The sequence below is a fragment of the Sminthopsis crassicaudata genome, chromosome X, assembly GCF_048593235.1.
Source record: "Sminthopsis crassicaudata isolate SCR6 chromosome X, ASM4859323v1, whole genome shotgun sequence".
Taxonomy (NCBI): Eukaryota; Metazoa; Chordata; class Mammalia; order Dasyuromorphia; family Dasyuridae; genus Sminthopsis; species Sminthopsis crassicaudata.
In genome coordinates this window covers 3,384,728-3,408,295 of record NC_133623.1, presented here as the reverse complement: position 1 = coordinate 3,408,295, position 23,568 = coordinate 3,384,728, and the positions used below count along the sequence as shown (strand labels likewise).

General features: G+C 38.9%; 1 protein-coding gene across 2 annotated transcripts in view; it reads left to right on the top strand.

Annotated features, from left to right (window-relative positions):
• Positions 1 to 23,568, top strand: part of TEX11 (testis expressed 11) — a 133,549-nt gene that overhangs the window by 24,322 nt on the left and 85,659 nt on the right. For both annotated transcript variants that reach the window (XM_074277463.1, XM_074277462.1), the window contains exons 6-10: positions 803 to 883; positions 975 to 1,094; positions 7,966 to 8,046; positions 8,833 to 8,907; positions 12,555 to 12,640. In XM_074277463.1, coding sequence (XP_074133564.1) covers positions 803 to 883; positions 975 to 1,094; positions 7,966 to 8,046; positions 8,833 to 8,907; positions 12,555 to 12,640 — 443 coding nt within the window. The remainder of the gene's footprint in view (positions 1 to 802; positions 884 to 974; positions 1,095 to 7,965; positions 8,047 to 8,832; positions 8,908 to 12,554; positions 12,641 to 23,568) is intronic.

The following is a 23,568-nucleotide window of genomic DNA, read 5'->3' as shown; positions in this document are numbered from 1 at the left end:
TGGTGTATTGTTCTTTCCATCGACATTGTTGTAGTTACCGTGTATATTATTTTCTGAGCTCTGCTTCCTTCTCTCTGCATCAGTTCATATAAACCTCCACATGCTTCTCTGTATTTCTCACCCACATCATTTCTTACAACACAGTAAGATTCCTTGACATCATGTACCCTCATTTGTTTAGCCACACCCAAGTCAATGGGCTTTTTTTGTTTCTAATTTTTAACTTTCACAAAAAGTGCTGCTATAAATATTTTTGGAGCATGTGGCAACTTCATTATTATTAATAGCTTCCTAGTAAGCCCAATAATGCAGTCTCAACCAAACGGGTTGGACATTTTAGTCACTTGATTTGTATAAGTTCAAATTGCTATAAATTAGCGCACTAGTAGCTGGGGACCAAAGTGGGAAGGATCAGTCAAGGCAAGTCAGTCAGAAGTTATTAAGCACTTACTATGGGCCAGGCACTGTGCTAAGTGCTGAGAATACAAAGAAAAGCAAAAATATTCTTTGCTTTCAAGTACTCATAATCAAATAGGGGAGACAACATGAAAGTGACTGTTTTTTGACCATCAGAACCTTGATGGAGACAGTACAGATCCCCAAATTCCAGTCCATCTCCTGCAGCCATCATAACCAAAATGTTATTACTTCATACACAATTACATTTCACTTTGCATGAGCTAGGAGGACTTTCCATGTTTTTCTGAGAGCATCCTGCTCATCATTTCCCATAGAACAATAGTATTCTATCATAATCACATGGGGGGTAAATTTTTAAAAGCGTTTCTACCTTCTCTTCCAGATGACAATGAAAACTGGGAAAGGATGGGTTGATGTCGGCCAGCCCGCACTGGCTGATGGATTCCTTGAGACTTCCCAAAGAGTAAGTTGTTCCTGCTGCTTATTTTCCTGCAGGCTCTGATTATGATTAGTGTGGAGGGGGCTCATCCTGTATATCTCTGTTTTTTTTCTAGCTTTTAGAGAAATTGTATGCCGAATTACTGGAAAAATGTCAAGATAGCCAAGAAGAAGAAGCACAGAGAGCTGATGTGAACACAGACCTGTTCAAAGTACTTTCTTACCATGCCGAGTCGGTAGGTATCCATCTGCTTGCCAGTGACTGTGGTATGTGTGTACCCAGACAAAAGTACCAAGGGCCTTGGGTTACCTATAGGACTTAGTGGTGCTTCTGTTGGGTGGCCTCTATAGCTCTGTCCTCAGTATCTGAGGATGGTGTTCTTGCCAGGGCTTGCTTGGCACTGGCATCTGTGCACGTGTGGAGGTAGTTGAAAAGACTGATCCCTAGTTAATCATCATTTCCCTCCAGTGAATGCCAAGATTCTGGCTTCTGGCAGCACCTGTTTCTGTTTTCAGCTCCGTCTCTATGACTCTGGCTGTCTGGAGCATTTGTTTGAAAAGAACCCCCTCATTTCTGATTGTTGTATCCAGGCTGACTCCCCTAAGTCTGGGTTCCACAGACTGAAAGAAGCATGCCATCTTTCAGCTAATTGTGGGCCTTTGACTTTAGCTTCCCATCTGAACATTTGCTGTGCTATTCTGGTTTTACGGGCAGGGAAACCCAATAAAATAGATAAACCATTGGTTAATATGATTTTTACAAAAAAGAAGAAAAATAACTAGTATCAAAAATTAAAAGGGTAAATATACCAGTAATGAAAATGAAATTAAAGTAGTTATTAGGAGTTATTTTGTCCAGTTATATGCCAATAAATTAAACAATCCAAGTGAAACGGAAGAATACTTACAAAAATGTAAACTGTCTAACAAAAGCAAAAATAGAATATCCAAATAAAACCACCTTAGAAAAAGAAATTGAAAGGAAGTTTCATAAATGAAATTCCTAAGAAAAAAGTATCACGACTGTTTGAATTTACAAGTGAATTCTACCAAACATTAATTATCAATTAATTTCAATATTAAATACATTTATTTAGAATATTCATAGGCGTTCTACCAAACTCCTTTTATAAAACAAATATAGTGCTGATATGTAAACCAGGAAGAAAAGAAAATTACAGACCAACTTCACTAATGAAGCAAAAGACCTAAAAAATATTACCCAGGAGACTGCAACAATATAGTACAAAGATTATACACTGTGACCAAAGAGGATTTATATGAGGAATTTCAATATAAGGAAAACGATTAATATAATTGACATGAATAACAAAAGTAACGAAAATCATATGATTATTTCAATAGATGCAGAAAAAGCTTTTGACAAAATACAACACTTACTGCTATTAAAATACTTGAAAGCATAGGAATAAATGCATTTTTCCTTAAAATTGTAACAAGCATCTACCTAAAGCCACCAGCCAGCATGATCTATAATAAGGATAAGCTAGAAGCTTTCCTAATTAGATCAGGAGTGAAGCAAAGATGCCTATTATCACCACTATTATTCAATATTGTACAAGAAATGCTAGCAATAGCAATAAGAAAAAAAATTGATGTAATCAGAATGGAGAGTGAGGAAATTAAAAATTTCTTTTTTGCAGACTAGATGATTGTATACTTGGAAAATCCTAGAGTTTTAACTAAAAATTAGTTGATAACAATAATTTTAACAAAGGAGTGAAATATAAAATAAACCTATGTAAATCGTGAGCATTTTCATTTATTACCAAAAAAAAACCCAAAAAAAACTTGCAAGGAGAGATGATAAAAAATTTGATTTAAAATAACTATAGACAATATGAAATACTTGGGAATATATCTGCCAAGACATCTATAAGCATAATTACAGAATAATTTTTATAATTGTGGTGCCAAAGAACTGGAAAGTGAAGGGATACTGGGGAATGGGGAATGACTGAATCACGATTGTGATGGAACACTACTACTGTGCTGTAAGAAATGACTAGCATGTTGGTTTTAGAAAAAATATGGAGACTTGCATAAAATAATGCACAGTGAAACAAGCAGAACTGAGATAATGTATATATACAGTAACAGCAATGTTGTTCAAAGAATGACTAAGCTGTTCTGAGTAATGCGAACATTCATATCAACTATGAAAGAATTATAAAAGAAAATGCCATCCACCTGCAGAGAAAGATCTGATATATGGAAGTGTATATTGTATAGTTCCATATATATATATATGCCAAATGTTGGCCTTCTCTAATACAGGTAGGAAGGAATGAAGGGAGAAAACTTGCAACTCAAAATGTAACAAATAAGTAGATAAATAATTTTGTCATTTCTTTTAAAATTTTTAAAATAACAGCTTTTTATTTTCAAAATATATGCACAGATATCTTTCAGCACTCACCCTTGCAAAACCTTGTATTCCAAATTTTTCTCCCTCTCTCCCCTAGACAACAAGTAATCTATGTTAAACATGGGCAATTCTTCTATACATTAAATAAATAATTTTAAAAAATAGATCACTGCAGGCCCCGCTTCACCTTAGAAAACCACAAATTACCATGACCTATGTTGTATTGTATTTTTATTTTGTTAAAATTTTCCTTTTACATCGAAATATGTTTTGGAGGCATGCAGACTTCTTGTTTGACATCTCTGGCCTAGAGGGTGATTTGGTGAATTCTAGAACTCTGAAATTCTGTGATTCTGTCTTGGGAGATTGAAGATGCCTGGGGAAAAGATAAGGGGATTATTGCTAGAATGAGATTACAGAGGAGATAGGGATAAGACTTGAGAGATGGAGGTGGGATGTGACTGGCTAGCTTAGAAGATGGACATCTCTTCCTCTGAGATTGAGGGAAAGGAGGAGAGGAGAAGTGAGGACATTGAAAGAAAGAAATGTTAATTCCCAGTCTTATCCTCTCGAAAGGTTGGACTCGAGGTTATCTCCTAAGAATGGGAAGGAAGGGGAAGAAGGAGAGAATGGAGTTGGGGTTTGAGCAGGTTTGGAACAGCTGCTTTGAAATACATGAAAATCTATTTGCTTTGCAACCCTGAGGGCCACATAGTCAGTGTGTAGTGGATAAGTCAGCAAGATTTTCTTATGCTTGTCCCAGCAGCTCTGGACAGCTTAGGAGTAAGAGAGGGGAGGCTACATGGTAAAAGTTAGCCATGGCTGAGAGTTAGGGGAAGGACAAATATAGGAGAAGGACTTAAATGAAAATGATTCAAAGGTGGAAGAAAGGACAGTATTTTAAACACCAGACCTCTAGGAGATTGCTAGGAGACAGGCCTACCATCTAGATCAGTAAGCTACTAAGTGAGGACCACAACTTGACCTCAAGACGGGCACGATTAACTGACTTGGGAGAGTTTGAAGATGGAGCACATCACACCCTCACAGTTGTGGCCAATCCTGGTGCTTGGCTCCAGCACAACCATATCTAGCCTCACTATCTCCTCACTCTCATCTGTGGAAGCTCTTTCTAGATCACACAGGCTAGTCTAACCTATTATTCAGATGGCAGTTGTGATCTTCATCATAGTTAATTTTCTCTCCTAAATTCACCTCTTTTCTATACTTCCCTATTATGTCAAGGACACCTAGCTCCCTTCCAGTCCCCCATGTTCACAGATTTGTCATCTTTGACTCCTTAACTCTCCATCACCCCATATATGACATCAGTGAACTAGCTGATCATTTTGTCACCTGGCACATCTCTCCTTTGGTCCCCTTCTCTCCCCTCAAAGAGCTGCCGCCTTAGTCCAGCCTCTCATCACCACACACATGAATCATTGCAGGAACCTTCTGCCTGGTCTTCTGACCTCAGTTCTTTCCCCACTCACATTTACCCTAGATGCTGCCTCCAAAGTGATTTTCCTTAAGTACAGATGTGACCATGTGATTCTTCTCTTTGGCTAATCCCAGTACCTTCCTGTTGCCTTGGGGATAAAATGTTTCATCTTTATCTCATCCTTTTTAAAGTTTTACAGGACATATAATTATTAGTGCCACAGTACATGTAATTTATTAATAAGTAAATACATATATTGAAGCGGCATACTCAGAACATTTTTTTAATCAACCAGCACAACCAGCAAAGCTTGAAGACCACTGATTTAGACAGGTTTCAAGCCTCAGAAGTCTCCCTCTTGCCTCACACAGTGGAACCTTGGGATTCAGGTTTTTCCCCACTGCCTCTAACTGCTCCACTTTCCCCCTTCACCCTCCTTTAGACCTGAAAACTGTGGTTCAAAAGCAGCTTTGGAATTTATCTTTTCTCCACCAACAAGGGCAAACCCGGATCCTTTTCATGTACAAATATAATCAAATTCATGGTACAATTTTGGTTACTTTTAGTTAGTATTTGTACTCCAGTAGTGATTACCCCACAAAGATGAGCAACTTAATTTTGCTGTTGTTGGCCCAGCTTGCAGCTGCCTCTGGGGCAGTGGTGGTAGTGCAGGCAGGGGTGTAGCTCTTGGTTCCCATAAGAATTTGATTTCTGGCCCTGAAAAAAATTGGGTATGCGATTAAGACTAGCTCAAATGGTTACAATAGCATTTTGATTTCCCTAAGGAAAAGGGCTGAGCGCTAATTGGTACTCTTGGTTTCTCTGGAACAGTGAAAGGTATATGTAGTAAACTGATAGAAATAAGACTGTATAAAATGTTGCAGTCTTAATGAACAGATTAAGATACCAGGTCTGAAGAAGCCTTGTCTGACAAAAGATCTGTATAGAACTTTAACTGTGCAAGACACTCATACAGATTATTGGGTTAAAACCACCCCCATTGGCACCCAAACTGTTCATCTTCTTTCCTTTTCCTAATCAAATTAACTATAGGTTTATCTATTTTGTTGGTTTTTTTTTTTTTCCATAAAATCAACTGAGTTTTGTGTATTGGTTCAATAATTTTCTTACTTTTCAATTTTATTAATTTCTCCTTTTATTTTCAGAGTTTAACATTTGGTTTTTAATGGGAGTTTTCAATTTGTTCTTTTTCTAGCTTTTTTAGTTGCCCAATTCATTGATCTTCTCTTTCTCTATTCAAGTAAGCATCTGGAGAGAGAAAGTTTCCCCTAAGAACTGCTTTGGCTGAATCCCATAAATTTTGGTGGGGTTGTCATTCTCTTAAGTGAAATTATTGATTGTTTCTGTGGTGTGGTGTTCTACCCACTCATCCTTTAGGATGAGATTATTTAGTTTCCAATTAATTTTTGGTCTATTCCTTCCCTCTCCTTTATTCCATGTAATTTTTATTGCATCATGACCTGAAAAGGATGCATTTACTCTTTCTCCATACACTTTTCATTTCCTGAGCCCTCAGCTGGAGAAACAATCCAGAAGTATTTATGGAGTACCTAATACCTGGATGCTTTTTTGTAATCTGTGAGATTTGGTTTCATTGAGGGTCAGCTCTTTGTTGCGTGGTAGCCCTTTAAGAAAGTTTCCTACCAGAACCCGTGCTGTGGAGGATTTGATGGCAATTAGCTGGGTCTGGTAAGGGAAAACGCTTACCTGCAGGGGCTTGGTCACCAGATGGAAAAGGGGTTGGGGGTGCTCAGAAAACTGGAGCTTGAAGTGCGACAGAGTCCTCGCCTGAATGGGTCAAGGGAGCACCCACACCGAAAGGAGTAAGAGGGGAAAATGGGGGAGGACGGGGGGGAGAGAAGGGGGTGGAGAGGGGGGTGGGGAAGCCAGAGAGCATTTTCTCAAAAAGTGTCGGAGAAACTCCTTTCTTTCGGGGCCTTGAAGCTTGCCTAGATCTTCCAAATCCTTAGCAATCATTCCTTCATTTAATCTCCGGCATAGTATTTTGTACTTCTAGAGGCTGCTTTATTTGTGTAGGCGTCCAAGTCCCTACTTAGCCAAAAGTTCCTTAGGGGTAGGTGTCATTTATCTGGTTTTCTCTTAAATCCTCCCCTCTAGCAAGGTAAATCTCACATAATAGCTCCTAATAATGCTTGAGGAAGCTAGCTAACCGAGCGGATAGAGCCCTTGACTTGGATTGGGGAGGCCTGAATTCAAATCCTATTTCAGACACTTCTTTAGCAAGTCACTTAATCTCAGTCTCAGTTTCGTCATCTGTAAAATGGAGATAACACCCTGCCTCCTCGTAAAAGCACTTTGCAAACCTTCATTTGTTCAGCCATGTCAAACTCTTGGTGACAAAATTCTTGGCAAAGATCCTGGAATGGTTTGCCATTTCCTTCTCCAACCCATTTTGCAGATGAGAAAACTGAGGCAAACAGAGTTAAGGTACTTGCCCGAAGTCACACAGCTAGGAAGTGTCTGAGGCAGAATTTGAACTCGGGAAGATGAGTCTTTCTGACTGTCTGGATGCTGCACTTTATCAAACACTGCAGCACCATCTATCTGCAAGCCTTATAAACCTCTCTAAATGTTAGCTAGTTCTGCAAACCTTAGAAACCTCTCTCAATGTTAGCTACTGTTAGCTAGCTCGCCTTCTTGTCTAGCTGTGCCTTGCTGTTACTGAAGCTGCTTAATTGGAACAAAAGGTTTGGCAATTGTCAATGCTGAAAAATTACCCATGCTTAGATCTGGTAAATAAAAAGCTATAATTAAAAAAAAAAAAGAAAGAAACTGCTTAAGGACCAAGCACACAGTTGGGGTGCCTCAGGAGGATGGCCACCATCATTTCCCAGTGTGAGAAATTCATACCAGTTGAGACCATTTGAAGATTGTCGCCAATTTTCCCCACTGCTGCTGCTTGAACCTATTAGACAATGTACAATTTGGGGACACGTGAAAGAATTGTTCAGTTGGGAAGAAGGCTCGTCGGTCAGTGTCCTGGTTGCCAGCAGCAAGAAGGGGCTGCCTTGGATCCCACTTGAGGGTGGCACAGTAATAGAACAGGTAGCCATCTACAGCACTTGGAGCTATCCCCTTTGGGGTGTGGGGCCTGTTTGCATGGAGAGTCTGGCTGTAAGAGTTTGATTTGCTGACAAGATGAGAAAATCTTTTTTAAAAATTAGCCAAATTAGCCTTCTCCACAAATTGTTCCCCCTTTCATTCTAAGCAATTATTGACTCTCTTGCTTTCTTAGGCTGTTGCTCAAGGGGATTTTCAGCGAGCAGTCACGTGCATCGAACGCTGCAAAGATATGCTGATGAGATTGCCCCAACTGGTGAGTGAAATCTCAGCTTTTGTTTTGTTTTCTTTTTCTTCCCTTTTTTGGGGGGGAGGGGGTGGTAGTGGTAATTTTTTTTAAAATTTAAACTTAAATACAAGATGAAAAGGAAAAAAAAAAAACAATTGTTTTTACACAGCAGACCATAAGAAGAGGATTCAATATAGAACAATAAATGTCCATTTCAAGAAAACCTATGTAATACACACTATACATTGTTTTCAGAGCTGCCCAGCTTTTCTTGGCTTCCTTGGGAGGTTTTCCCTTGTTCTCAGCTGTGCACTTTTCAGCTTTTATTTTCAAAGCTGGGGACCCTGGTCCTTCTCCTCCCCGCAGGGCCCTCACTCCAGCTTTTTAGGAAGGCCCCGAGCTACTTCCTGAAGCTATTAGAAGATTTCTCTTTGGACCCAGCTCTTAATGTAAATATCTAGATTTGAAGCTTGTTGACTTAGGATAGGCTAATTAAAAACAAATTGCAAATGGCTCTTTGCTTGCTGCTTTATCATGAAACCAGAACACATTTCTAAATTTTCTGAAGCAGTGGTGGTTGGGGGCAATCCTAGGGAGATGGAAGTCAGAGTAGTTATTGGCAGCTGAGAGGCCGTCTGCTGCCATTCTGCTGCCATTCCGAGATGTGCAGAGCTTGGCAGTGGCTGGCCTATTCCTGTGGCTGGGCTTCAGTCTAATTACCAGGTTAGAGAATTTTAATTTTAGAACCCTTCTTCCCCTTTCTGCTGGAGATTCTGCCCTTCTCTGCATCAACAACCCCCCCTTTTCCCCCAGGCGCAAGCTGTGCTCGTGCTGCCCGTCTCTTGTCATGGAGGAAATGGAATGTGGGGGAGCTCAAATCACACTGCGGTGAGTGGGGATAACTATAATCTACCTGATCCTAAGACACCTCCCTCCCGAGACCCTGCCCTGAGGTAGGGCTTCCCAAATAGGCCCGCTGTGCTTTATATTTTTAAAAGTACACGAGGCTCCAAATATGTTTTAAAATTGTATTGATTTTTTTTTAACATCACCTTCAGTTCCAAATATGTCCTCCCCTCCCCCCAGACAACCCCCACATCAATGTCTATTGGTACATGCGGTACTCTGCTAGTACCCCCCCATGGCAAGGGGGTGGGGGAGAGGTATTTTCCTTGCTCTTCTTTAGAGTTGAAGTCTGATCACAAAAACATTCTTTCAAGGAGTGCCTGGAGTTATTAGAAGACTGGGCTAAGTTCCTAAAATGAAGAAATCACACTAGATGCTCACTGAGGTCCCTTCCAGCTTGAAGTCAAGGCATTGTAGGATCACACACCAAGATTATTATGAATAAGATTAGGAAACATCTAACATCTCTACAATGCTTATTATGTGCCATATACCTTGTTTTCTTCATGGTTTTTCTTGCGTATAGACTTAGTGCAAGGGATATCTTGAAACATAATTTTCACATTTTAAAGCACCTTGGCTACATCTCCTTTTTTAGCTATAGGAATACTTGATATTTTTTTCCTGCCATCTCTTGCATGTGAGTGTAACACACCCAGGAGCTCAAAATCTATATCCCAACTCCCCCTTGCATTGAATCTTTAGAGCCAGGCTGTATCTCTCTCTCTGGGGCCTACTTACATCCTTAAGGTTTAGAGGCTTCTTTCAAATAGTTGTGTTTTCTCCCCAATATCAATAACCAATTATAGTTAACATCTCCCTTAGAGTAGGAAAGAATAAACACAATAGAGAGAGAAAGGAGCTGTGTCATATGCCTGGCCACATGTTTACCCAGGAAAGGAAAAGTCTTGAGGCTGCTCTTTCCACCTGGAAGTTTACAACACTCCTTACTCAGAGGTAGTGAGAAAGAGAGGAGTGGGGGAGAGAGAGAAATGGATAGCTGGTTGGGTGGAAGAAGGAGAAGACAAAAGAAAAGTGAAAAAAAAGGGAGGGGGCTGCTAAATGGCACAGTAGATGGAGCACTGGCCCTTTGGAACTCAAAATCTTACAGAAATGAATGTTGAAAACTATCTTTAAATGGCATTGGAAAAAATAAAATACTATTAAGCAGAAAAAAGCCCTCTACTATTGTGGAGCTTGATGCAAACAAGGACACCTTTAGTCTCTGCAGGATAGCCCTCCTAACAGTAGTGAACACATTTGACAAGTTCTTTTAAGTTCCATTTCATATTAATAAGCAGAGGATTGTTGGACAGAATTCTTTCTGTGGCTGTATGTTATGTCTTCTGAGGGTCAATTGTGCATGCTTAGACTGAACAAAACATTCATGAAGAGCACAAGTGTTCAAGTATCTGAAGGGCCCTCGTGTGGGAGGGGAATGGCCTCAGAAGGGCAACTAGAAACAATGGGTAAAAATTGAAAAGCAGTAAAGTCAAACTTAATTTCAAGAAAAACGCCTCAACGTGTATAGCTGTGGAAAGTGTCCGGCGCAGCCTTAGGATACAGTGGATTCTCTCATTTGAGATCTCCCAAGTGGTCTGAGTGTGAGAGCCTCTTTATACTGTAGATTGAACTAGATGGACTCCAGTGTCTCTGTCAACTCTGATAATTAGTGATTCTGCCAAGGAATCTTGTATGATCTTAGCATATGCTGGGGAGCCTAATTAGTACATGGATACATTTTCATATTGTCGATGGCTCTTGAACTGCATGTGAGACAACACAGAATTTACCAATACAGCTTAGTCTTGATTAAAAATGTTCAACTTCTGGTCTTGAGGGTACCTTCAGGCATTTTCAGACACATAAAGGAGTAGCACTAAATTTTCCCAAGTCTCCTCAATAAATCAAGTAATAACCATTTAGTCAATTGACAGACATGCATTAAATTCTCTCTACCATGCAAGGTACTGAGGATCCAAAGAGAAGCAAAAATAGGGTTCTGGCTTTCATGGAGCTCACTTTTTAATGGCATGGGGGAGACAACCTGCCAACCATTATGTACATAGAAGATAGACACAGGAGAAATTGGAGATAATGCTAGTGCTCTTCCTCTGAGCTTAAGGGGGATTGGGAAAGGCCTCTTGTAGAAGAGATTTTTACACAAGTCAGGTAAGGCCTCTGAAAGGCACGGGATTGGGAGGTTCGAGGATCTTCTGGGAGAAAAGCCGGGAAGCCTTTGTCACTGGAGTGTAGACTGTGGAGAGGAATTCTGTATAGAAAGACTGGACATATAGAAGGGGCAACTTTGGCAAGAGCTTTAAATGGCAAACAGAGGACTTTGAATTTGTTTCTGGAGATAATATAGAGACTATTAAATAGAGAGACATTATTTTAAGATGGTGGTTTTGTTGGGGGAGAGAGATGGGAGATGCTGTGAAGGTAGAAATGCTAAGTCTTGCCAATAGATTGGATATATGGCTTAAGTGACCCTTTCCCTGATTGAGAATAAGGAAAAAAAACCACTATAAACATGTATAATCAAGCAAAACAATTTTCCATATTGACCATGTTCAAAAGAATTTGTCATTTTGCACTCTGAATCTTTCACTTATCAGTAGGTGGGCAGCGTATCTCATCATTGTTGCTGCTGTTGTTCAGCCATTTCAATCACATGTCTCTTTGTGATCCCATTTGGGTGTTTTCTTGGCAAAGATACTATAATAGTTTGTCATTTCCTTCTCCAGATTATTTTACAGATGAGGAAACTGAGGCAAATAGGGTTTAGTGTCTCACAGCGAGGAATTGTCTGAGGTCAGATTTGAACAGTGGGTCTTCCTGACTTCAAGTGCTCTATTTACTGCACCATCTAGCTGCCCATGTTTCATCATTAATCCTTTGAATTTTTGAGTTCCATCCCTCCTTCCTTCCCTCCTTTACTCTCTCTTGAGGAAAACAAGCAGTTTGACTTGGATTATGCGTATGGAGTCATGCAAAACATATTTCCATGCTAGTATTTTATTTTTTCCAAATATATGTAAATATAGTTTTCTTTTCCCCCCACATATGTATTTCACATGTATATTAACTTTTTATATACACATTTCTTTATGAATCATGTTGGAAGAGAAAAACTGGAACAAAAGGGAAAAACCATGACCTAAGGGAGGGGGAAAAAAAGGTGAACATAGTGTGTGTTGATTTACATTCACTCTCCATAGTTCTCTCTCTGGATGCAGATGCCATTTTCTATCCAAAGTTTATTGGAATTGCTTTGGATCACTGAACTGCTGAGAAGAACCAAGTCTTTTATAGTTGATCATGGCACAAGCTTGCCATTACTGTGTATGATGTATTTCTGGTTCTGCTTGTTTCACTCGGCATCAGTTCATCTAAATCTTTCCAGGCCTTTCTGAAATCAGCTTGTTCATCATTTTTATAGAACAGTAATATTCCATAACTTTTATATACCATAACTTATTCAGCCATTCCCCAATTTATGGACATCTTCTCATTTTCCAATTCTTTGGAATTCTTTTCTCACTGTAAATGTGAGAATATAAGCTGAAGCAAACAGTATGCAACTCTTAAGGAAATCACACAACTAAAGTATTTTCTTTTTGTTATAGCCTGGATATCTCCCGATACTCTGTTATAACTTCGGCGTGGAAGCCTACTACCAGAAGAAGATTGAAGAATGTTCATATTGGCTTAGGTAATTTATGAGTTTATTTAAATTTGAAAGCCTTTGATCACCATCAATGACACTTAATGTTTACTCTAAAAAATAGAAATTGTCTGACATGCACTCCACAACACTCCTGAGGGAGTCCTGAACCAGATTCAAATGTAAGTGGGAGAGGGTTAACAAAATAAATAAAAATACAATAGGGCACAATCAATTTGAAAGCTGTCAATATGTGGCCCTCAGGGATCCTTAGGTATAGTTTAATGGCCCCTGTTTCTGAGTTTGATACCACTGAACTAAAGGATTCAGAGTTGGCTTTTTTTTTAAACTTTCTTCCTTAATAAGTTAACATCTGGATATCTGCATCTTTTCAAAATCTAGGGACAAGTTTTCTCAGCCTCCTTCTCTGCTTCTATAGGCCTATTTCCTGTATGCCTATTTAATTTTTTTTTTTTTTTATTGATGACATTTCTTTTAAATCATCATAGTCAATGTTAAGGCAACGAGGTGATGCAGTGAATATAGACACTGGGTTTGGAATGGAGAAAACTTATCTTTCAGAGTTCAAATCTGGCTCTTTTCTCCTTCCCTTTCCTCTTTCCCACTGGCAAATCTTACATTTCATAGTTTGATATAATCAAACAAAGACTTGCATTGCTCTTATGGCATGCTGATTCTGGAAGTGTCGATTATTAATCATAAGCACTGATTAAATGGCAACAACGTGCCAGACACTGTACAAGGGACAGGGCTTAGATACAAAGACATACAAGAGAACAGTTTCTCCCCTAAAAAAAGCTTGCATTCTATTTGGAGGAGATATTGTATGCATAATTATATGTGATATAGAGACAAAACAAATCCAACAGAACTGGGGAAGGGGATCTAAGAGCTGAGGGTAGAATTCAGAAATGGCTCTCTGTGAAGATTTCCTTTGGGAAGAGTTTTGAAGGAAGCAAAGCATCCTGAGAGGTGGAAGTGAAGTAGCAGCACATTTCAATTATAGCACTTAACAAATGGAAAGACAAAACCAGAAACCGGAGGAATGTCAAGACCACCAGTGTGGTTAGAGATGGTCCTCTGAAGAGTAAACGGAGTGAGGGGAGTGTGCAATTTGGTTGGGAAGATAGCCTGAGCCCAGGTTGGAAAGGGCTGAAGATAAGGATCCTAGTGGCTTTATGGAGTTAGTGACAGGGGCAGACCTTGACTTTAGGAAATCCCTTTGGCAGCAGAGTAGAAGATAGCTGGGGAAGGGAAGGGATTAGCAATTGGGAGAATACTTGGGAAGGCCCTTGATAGGACCTGAACTAAAGGTAAGAGGGAGAAGGGGCAAGAAAGCCGAGGGGGCCAGAAAACAGTCCAGCATTGCAAAGGAATTCTGTTTATCCAAGACATACTGTGTTCTTCCAGAGATGATCTTCAGAGCTTTCCATTTAGGAACATGGTGTGTGTACCATGTTGTAAATGTTTATAGTGTATCTTCCCATATCCACTTCAGGGGCAAAAAGACTGCACAGAAAATTCTTGTATCATTTTTAAGATATCAAGAAATACAACTTTAGTAATAGATAACATTGTTCACAGGTATGATTTATCTAGATTTCTACATAGAAATTTTTTTGTTTCAGCCCTTGAAACACACTCTGTAAAGAAACCCAAGACCATTTTAAAGACTAGACTTGTGACAATTAAAATTATACAATTGGACTCATGATACAAGTTGTCCTGTCTCTGCACAGTAGTGTTCTAGAAGCAGTGTACATAGTCTTCTTTTGGTAACTTAAGTAATTAAAAATATACTAGTTTAACAAAGTTTCAGTCCATGTGCAGCCCTTTTATAAAGTAAATAACGTCCCTTATCCTGGGAATTGACAGCATTTGGGGTCTGAGTAATGATAAGGGCCATGCATCAACCTGTTAGGCGAGAACGTGCCAGGGAGGCACAGGACAGACTGAGGCAATAGGGATTTGAGACCTTGGTAGTGAGTCCCTGAGGGTCATAAGACAAATATGGAGCTTGCTCCCTAAAGCTAGTGATCAAGGAATAATCAAAGTCTCTAATTTTCTTTTCAATATCATAATCAGAAATGTTATTTTATGCTGTAGAAATCTAATAGTGAAGACACGAATGTTATACTACAGACTGGTACTTTTTCTTCCCTGAATCTCATCATTATTCTTTCAGGAACATAATTGGACCCTTATAGCATAAATGATGCTATAGAATTGTGGCTTAATTATAATAGTTTCTTTGGAAAGAGAATTGGGGGGTTCTAAGAAGTAGAAATATGTGTTAGATTTAGGGTTAGGAGGAAGGGCCAGGGCTTCAACTTTGCCTTAAATAGCTCTTGTTGGCTACGAGATGCTGAGGTGATTTAGATTCAGTTCATTTATAAAGTGGGTGTAATAACATATCTCACAGGGACATGTGGAAGACTCAAGATCATAGAATGCTTTGCACCTCCTTTAGAGCTCTGCTGTTAGCATTAAGGTGTGAATAAGAGGAAACGGGTTGTTTTGAGAATAACCTATGCAAGATACTAAATTCCTTCAAAGGAAGTACTTGTTTGCGTGTGCATACAGTTGGAGGAATGGTCACTGAAATCCACCAAAAAGAGAGCAAGATGACAGCTAATGTCACCAGTGGAAAAGTGTCCAGAGGTGTGGCTGCTCTCTTCATTTTCTATCAGATGCTGACAGTGACATTTGGGGCTACTTCTACCTTCTCTCCTAGATCATTGGGACAACTTCCTGCTCATATCAGATATAGTCATTTGAACCTCAATTCTTCATCTCCTGGCAGGGTGCCAAATCTTAGAAAGATTTTTGGACCTGCTTTGTTCAGCCCCAGGCTCAGAGATGCAAGAAAGCTCTTGGGGAGAGACACCAGAGCGAATATCTGTTAAATCCTCATCTCCTTTATAAGAGAGTATCCTTCTGACTGATTTTCCCTGTTCTCATAGCAGTCAGTCTCTTAGCAAGTAAAGTCATTTCTCTTTCTATTCCAACCCTACTTTAAGGCTTTGTTGTTGGAGTGGGAGGGAAGGGGGGAAAGCAGCATAAATGGAGAGTGACAAAATGATTTTCCTGGCCATCTAGATGACCAAAAGCATTCTCCAACAACATCCACAAGTAGAAACTCGGCCCCGTGGGGCAGTGACTTTGCCAGTCACACAAATAAGTATCAAAAAACAGTGGCCTCATGGAGGAAGTGATCTGTGGGCTGAGACTTGAAGGTGACTAGGGATGATTCCAGGCCACTTCCTGCCCCTCCAACTCACTTCTAACATTTTCTAAAATTCCATCCTAGACTAGAGAGGTGAGGGGGTGGGGAAGAGCACATTTTTGGAGGTCATCTTCTTCCACATTTTAAAGATGAAACTGAATTTTAGATGATTAAGTAACTTGAACAGTATTGCATAGCTTGGTAGAAGGTCAGGCTGGGAGCTCCTCGAGGGCAGGGACTGTTTATGCTTTGTTTCCTATCCCCAGCACTTAGCTCATTAGCTTTTTGGCTTGCTGACTTGTGTCTGGTGAACAGTAAGGGCAGTTTGACTGTCAGAGTGAGCATTTGAAGGAAAGTGGCAAGGCTTCACAATAAATCTAGAAAGGGGGTGGAGCCAGGCACTTAAATGCCAGACTAGAGGAGTGGTATTTGATCTTAGAGGTCAAAGACAGAGACTCTAGAAGTTTTTGGTAGGGTCTGCCAAGCCAGAAGGGCTTCAAGTAGAGGCCTTGTGATAGACTAAAGAAGAGCCTGACTCAGGTTGGAGGAGATTATCTCATAACTCCTACTCACCCCCTTTCCATGGCCCTATACCCTGTCTGTCGACTCATTTTCCAAATTTTTCTACTTTTGAAAAAAGCCACTATCATCTTCTCAGTTACCCAGATTTGAAACTTAAAAATCCTCAGAGAATCATGGATGTAAGACTTGAAAGTATTCTTAAAGGTCATCTCATCTAGATAACTCTCAGGAAAAAAACCCCAAAAAACTGGGAAGATTTGCATGAAGTGATGCAAAGAGAAATGAGTAGAACCAGGAGAAAATTGTACACAGTAGCAGCAACATCGTATGATGACCTACTGTGGATAACAATGGTGCAATCCAGCAATAGTGATCCAAGAGACTCTGAAGGACTTAGAATAAAAAATGCTATCCATCCCCAAAGAAAGAACGCATAGTCTGAATATGGATGGAAGTATACTCTTTAACTTTATTTTTCTGAGGTTTTTATTTGGTCTCTTTTCTTTTACAACACAACTATTATGGAAATATGTTTTGCATGGTTATACATGTATAACCTATATCAAATTGCTTGCCTTCTCAATGAGGTGGGGTAAGGAAGGAAAGAGAGAATTTGGAACTTAGTTCTAAAAATGAATATTGAAAATTGTTTTTACATGTAATTGGTGAAAATAAAATGCCCCAAAAGAGAGAGGTCACCTCATGTACTTTTCTCCCATTCCCCAGTTGTATGAAATTTCAGGAAATTTCAGCTTAGTGAGGTTGGATTTCCATATGGTTAGGAGTGGTAAAGCTAAGCTTCCAATAAGGAGGCCTTTAGTAAATGTTTTCATCAAAAGTAACCCAAAGATCATTTCCTTCCCATAAAAGACATTTTCCAATTCCCCTAAGGTTAGCGCCAAGCCCCTGAAAAGACTTTGTATTGTGTGTAGATGTTATATAGATAGACTCATGTGTTGTCTCCTTTGATAGGATATAAACTCTTTGAGAACAGAGACTTTCTTTAGTCTTTGTATCCTCAACATCTATGCCCAGAACATAGAACTTGCTTCAGTTAGCTTTTGTTAAGTACCCAATATGTGCCAGGCACTATACTAGGAGCTGTGATGCCCTGTCATACTGAGCTTTGCTGGAGGAGAGAGCAGAAGAGAATGGAAAGAATGTTAGAAATAAGATATGATTCTTCCACTCTCTTTGCTCTGGACTTGATGTCCTCTTACTTCCACTCAGAATAATTGGATGTCTAATGTTCCTTAAAATAATTTCATTTTACCTATTATCAAGTCAATTTCATTTGTTTTCAAAATCCATGCAAATATTTGACTGTGGGAAATTAATATATAATCTTGAAGAGAAATACAGTAAACTAAAAAAGCCTTTGGACATTAACACTCATTTACTACTAACTCTGTTACCAATAATCGCTTCCTTCTGTGTGTTTGTTCTCACTGTTCTAATGGAGTTCATTCTTTGGAGCAAATAGGATTTATGGCAGTGTCAGATAGCTAGCTCTTTTTCTTCTGTGCTCCTTTTGTCTGAGAAAAACTTTTCTCATTGATAAATTAAATTCAAGAGACAAACATGAAAAGATCAAGAGGATAGCTGGGAAGAATGGAGTAAAATAGTTGGGGGGGAGAAACTAAAAATAGTGTAGCTTCCTCTCCAAATGATGGGAAAGACGTGAGAATCATTTAAAAACATGTTTGAACAATTTAAAGAAGAGACAAGTTGTTTCAAAATGACGTGAATATGTAATAATAAGATGAAATCACCAAAACCAAAGAATACACACAGTAAAAGTTCCTAATTAGTGACGGTGAAATATATTGGAGAAGCAATAGAAAACATTTGAAATGGAAACACGATTGGACAAAACCCTAGACAATAGTCTGCCAGGAAAAATCCAATGATAATTGTGAGTGGATAGAACTTAATGAATCTGATTATTTCACTCTGTTCAGAGAGCAGAAAGTTGGAGAAAGAAGCACTTGGGGTTAGTGAAGATTCAAGTCCGGTGTTTGGGTGCTCAGTGTGATTACTTGGTGCCTCTCAGTTTACTGAGCTGCTTGTGCCTAAGGCCTTAGGACCTTACCCCAATACTTGTTTGGTTTTTTATCCATATTTCATTATTTTTTTTATGAATCTGTGATCTCAGAAGTACAGATACTCTTTCCAGGATGTTACAATATGTTTATGCCTCCTCTTCTCTATCTCATTGTCTTCCACAGGGGGTCCAGTGTGCCAGTGGGGAGCCCTCCTTCCCACCAGCACATTGTCATCTTGATTTTTTTGACCCTTCCCTAGGGCAATTTAGATTAATGAAGCATGGGTTTGACTCCTCCTCAAGATATGTATTTAAAAGTATAAGACAAAATAACATAAGCTTGCAAAAGAAAACAAAGTATAGTTATCAGCATATTAAGAGTTTTTAGCACAAGTTCATGGCTGCCAGTTTAGCAACTTTTGCTCTAGCTTTGGAAGAAATACCAGTGGAGCATGTGGATTCATCAATGATTTCTCCCTCCCACTATATAGGTAGCCTTACGTCCTTTATGTTGCTCTTGGTGTACACTCTGTCCTTGCTAATATATTGCAGCGTACTCATGCCCACCATGTGCGTCTCTGTTGTTCTTTGGGTGACGATTTTGATTCTTTAGAGATTAGTATTTCATGACTTATAGCTATATAAAATCACCAGAAGAATATTGTTTTTTTGTTTGTTTTTAAATAAGCCTTTGTTTCAGGAAGCAGCTTGGGGGGGGGGGGGAAAGGGGGCTGTAATTAAAAATACAATATAATTTCCCAAAGGCAGTACTCTCCTTCCTGTTAAATTTGCATCCCACGTCATTGTCTAGCCACACTTACCCTATGGGCTCCATCTAGTTACATATAGTCATAATGCATCTTTTTTTCCCTACTTGAACTGGATTCTTGAGGGATTGTAAATCATTTGAGGTTCTCCAGTGTTCTGGGACTTTACGCAGTCAGTATAATTTCTAGTTGCAGTCATTTGCAAGCAGACACATCTGTAGGACCTTATCTATGGGGAATCCCTCTTCCATTTTCATTGGAGCTTCCCCATGGCAATGACAAACATTTTTGATGACTCCCTATTACATGCCTCACTTAGTATTCATTATCGGAGCAGAGTCAAACAAAATTTTCAAGGGATGCTATATGATAACATATTTGTGGATTATATATTATTGGAGGGGAGCCTTTATTGGGGAGCCTTTTGCTCTATTAATCAAAAATTTTTGAGAGTCAAAAACCCTCCTGTACAAAAATGTTTATAGGAGCTCTCTTTGTGAAGGCAAAGAATTGGAAATTGAGGGAATGGCCATCCGTTGGGGGATAGCTGAACAAATTGTGGTATAGGAATGTAATGGAGTACTATTGTTCTGTAAGAAGTAAGAAATGATCAGCAGGCTACCTAACTAGAGCTTCCCCCCACTCTTTGAATTTTATTTTCATACAGAAACAATAATGTTTTAATTTGGCTACATCAACTATCTTCCTGTGTCATGACAGGAAAAAAAAAAAAAAAACCAAAAACAAACAAATTTTGCCAATTCGCACCTTATTTGGTGCAATTATATTAACCCAAATCAAGCATCCAAGATATGTGAAAAATAAAAACCAGCTCTCTCCTCCCCCATAAGCAGTGCAGCTTATCTTAAGAAATATACTACAGAAATTTAAAAACTCAATATCTTTCCCTCCCAGTACTAAAAAAAATACAAATTAATTTCTAATAAATTGCTGACAAGTGGGTAGAATTGTAGAATTCTCATAAAAGCTGCTGAACTGATCTAACTCTTTTGGGAGGGTCACCAGGATAAAAACAGTAACCCCGTCCTCAGCACTTATGTTTCATGACTGAGTTTGTGTGTAGTTTCTGCAAATTGCCGGGGACTGTTCATGTCTTCTGTTTCTTCTTCTGTGCTGAGTACTGCAAACACAAATACGGGCAAGAAAGATAATCTTTATCCTCAAGAAACTTTAATTCTAATGGGGGAAAGATAACACAAAGTGGAGCTGAAAAGCAGGGCCCAGGAAAGGCTACCCATGTTTGGGTTATGCAGCTGTTGAGAAATCTAGATAGAGTAGTGAGTGACCTGGAGCATGGCCAAGGAATCCTCCTGAAATATTGGGCTGCAGAGTCATTTATTAATCAGGGGAGCAGGACCTCAGGGCAGAAATTATACCAGTCTTGAATTCTCTGTATTTGGAATTAAGTTTTTGACTGAAGGTGTGGTCTGTTGAAGAATATCATTTGTGAAAGCCTGCCTGTTGCCTTCTCATGTCTTCATCAAGAATGTCCTTGGTGCATGTGTAGGCTATTCTTGTAAAGGTTATGCAGAGATTGCAAAGTAGGCAGATGAGTCAGTAGTTATTAATATTTTCTTGGTCTCTTTTTTTAAAGTAATGAGGTCTGTGCTTTTTTTTTTCATGTGTTTTACTATCTTTCCCTCTTGTATATATCTTGATAATCAAATCTTCAGCTATCTCCTTCAGCATAGAAACCCTTTGTATGTACTTCAGAAACTATGTCAATGTCTATTCTTTTATCCATTTCCCCTTTTTGGCATCACCAACTTGTTTACATGGGTCAGGTTGAAGTTATCTCAATTTTGTACCTCATTTTCTATTTATTTTTCTAATGTGGTATTTATGTTCATTTTAGGCTGTTCTAACAATAAGCTAACAGTATATATGTATGTATACATATGGATATATAAAAATCTGATTAAAATGGCTCCCACATTAATAACTAATTTCCTTCAAGCTGTTGTCAGTGCATAATCATATCCAGTACCTCATGATTTTCTTCTTGAAAAAAGTATTATTTTTTTGTATTTTTGTGTTGCCTATAAACCTTTGGTGTCTCTTATTTGTCCCTTTCCTCCATGACCACTTTTGGGTTAAAGTTGCTGCATATTAAGATATAGGTTGATTTAATTTGGAAGGTCTTAGTGAATAATCTACACATCTTCATTTTCTATAACATTATCACAAGAAGCTTTCATTTTCATGGTAGTCTTTCTGCATGTTCTCATCACAATCATTACAAGATAAAATGACTAAATGTCCCATGAAATGTTTATCCTTAAACACATATTAACATCAACTCCCCAAATTCTTTTATTTGCCTCTCCAAGAAAAACCTTGAACTATTCTAACTGGCTACTTCCTTTTATTTTATGGCTCCATAGTGAAAATATCAAGGCAGATATGATTTAGTTCCTCAAATGATATTTTCTTGCTGGCCCGTGGACAAGGGCTCACATTTAAAACGTTAACAGTTAACACTCGTAGATTCTCTCAAAACTGTGCAATTCTTAGTGTCCTTTGCCCTTTTTCTGCCACTCTGCTGTTGTCACTAAAGAAGCAGAAAGGAACCATACAGTCTAGAGGGTCATTATGTATTTTTCCCCATGAACTATCATGATCAAGGAATTCCTCAGGAGGTGGCCAGCCAGTGTTGGGAACATATGGGAAGCTTTTCCAGCCAACATAGAAGAACTTGCCCAAGTCTATACTTGGCTGACACAGCTTTCAACAACTCGGGGTCATACTACCATGATGAGACATCTGGTAGAACTTTGGAGAATCAGTATTCCAAAGATCTTTAATTTCTCTTGAAGAAAAATGTAGCTAACAACTTCTACATAGCTTTCTGGAGTTCAGCGTCAACTTGGTAATACAATGAGGCACTTGAGGAAGGTTTTAATGAATAAAATAAGGCATAATAATTATTAAATCTGCTAATAAGAATGAACCTTTGCAAGGCACAGCTTTGAAAAAATGGAATGTATCAGCACCATCTAGTGGAAGTGTAGTTGTAGTGAATTCATGATGTCCAGTTGAGATGGAGGGTTGTTATCATATTCAGCTCTGATTCAGAATGTTAGCAGGAAGCGTGGGATTTTTCTAGTACAACTTTCTTGTTTTATGTATGGGGAAATAGAGAACCAGATGGGGTAGAAAAAAAAAAAGTCTGACCAAGGTGCAGTGGGTAGTGTTGGACACGGACTCAGGAAGACCTGAATTCAAATACAGTCTCAGACCCTTACTAGTTGTATGACCTTGAGCAAGTCACTTAACCCCTTTCAGTCATAGTTTCTTTTTCTGCAAAATGAGAGTGATAGTAGCACATACTTCAGGGAGCTGTGAAGGTCAAATGAGATAATAGTTTTAAAGTGCTCTATAGACCTTAAAGCATGATAGCAATGCTAATTATGATGATTTTCATTGCTGTCTCATATGCCTCATTTAATACAAATAAAGGCTCATTAAAAGATTCCTAGAAGAGTTCTCCAAAGGAAATGGGGATTAATCACTTCTAAAGAACACAAAAATAGAGCATTCAGAGAATCACAGATGGCACCTGAGAGACCAGCAGATTTGGGAGCTGATAGGGATCTAAGAGGCCATCTTTTGGTGAACGTTTTTATTTTATAGAAAACAAAACTGAGTTTCACAGAGATTAAGGCAGGGGTTCTTAGAAACCTGGGCACTGGGAACTTTTAATTTTTTTTAAAAAATTGATAATTATTTCAATATGGAATTGGTTTCCTTTGTAATCCAATGTAATTTATGTAACATCTTAAAAAATATGATTTGAGGAGTCTATAGATGTGTGTACACAGCCAAAGGGGTCCATGATACACCAAAAAGCTAAGAACCCCTCAGATAAGGGTTTTGAATCCAGGTATTTTGACTACAAATGCAGTGCTTTTTCCCCATTCTACTACACTGCCACCTTATCTAGTCCAACCCAGTTTTATTTTATAGATGAAGCGAGAGCCAGTGTGGTATAGTATAGAAAATGGACTTGGAGTCCAGAGGCCTGCATCCAAGTCCCAGCTGTTTGACCTTGAACAAGTCATTTATGTTCTCTGAGTTTTTTCTTTTTTTAAAAAAATTAAGGGGTAGAATGAGATGAGGCAGCTTTGTTGAGAGGAGCGTGTTCAGTTTCATGACTTTGTTTCATTGCTGTGTCATACAAACCACCTGATAGTTTTTGTGTGAATTAATATCTCATCAGGCCACCTTCATTCTATATTTGTGCAGATGATTTTTGGAACTCCAGTCTTTGTCTTTATATTTATGCTTCTGTGGTTCCATAATGTCATGGAGGTGAGGATGCTGTATTCTTGTAATGCACACATCCTGTCCATGCCTTTTCATCCCATGTAGTTTC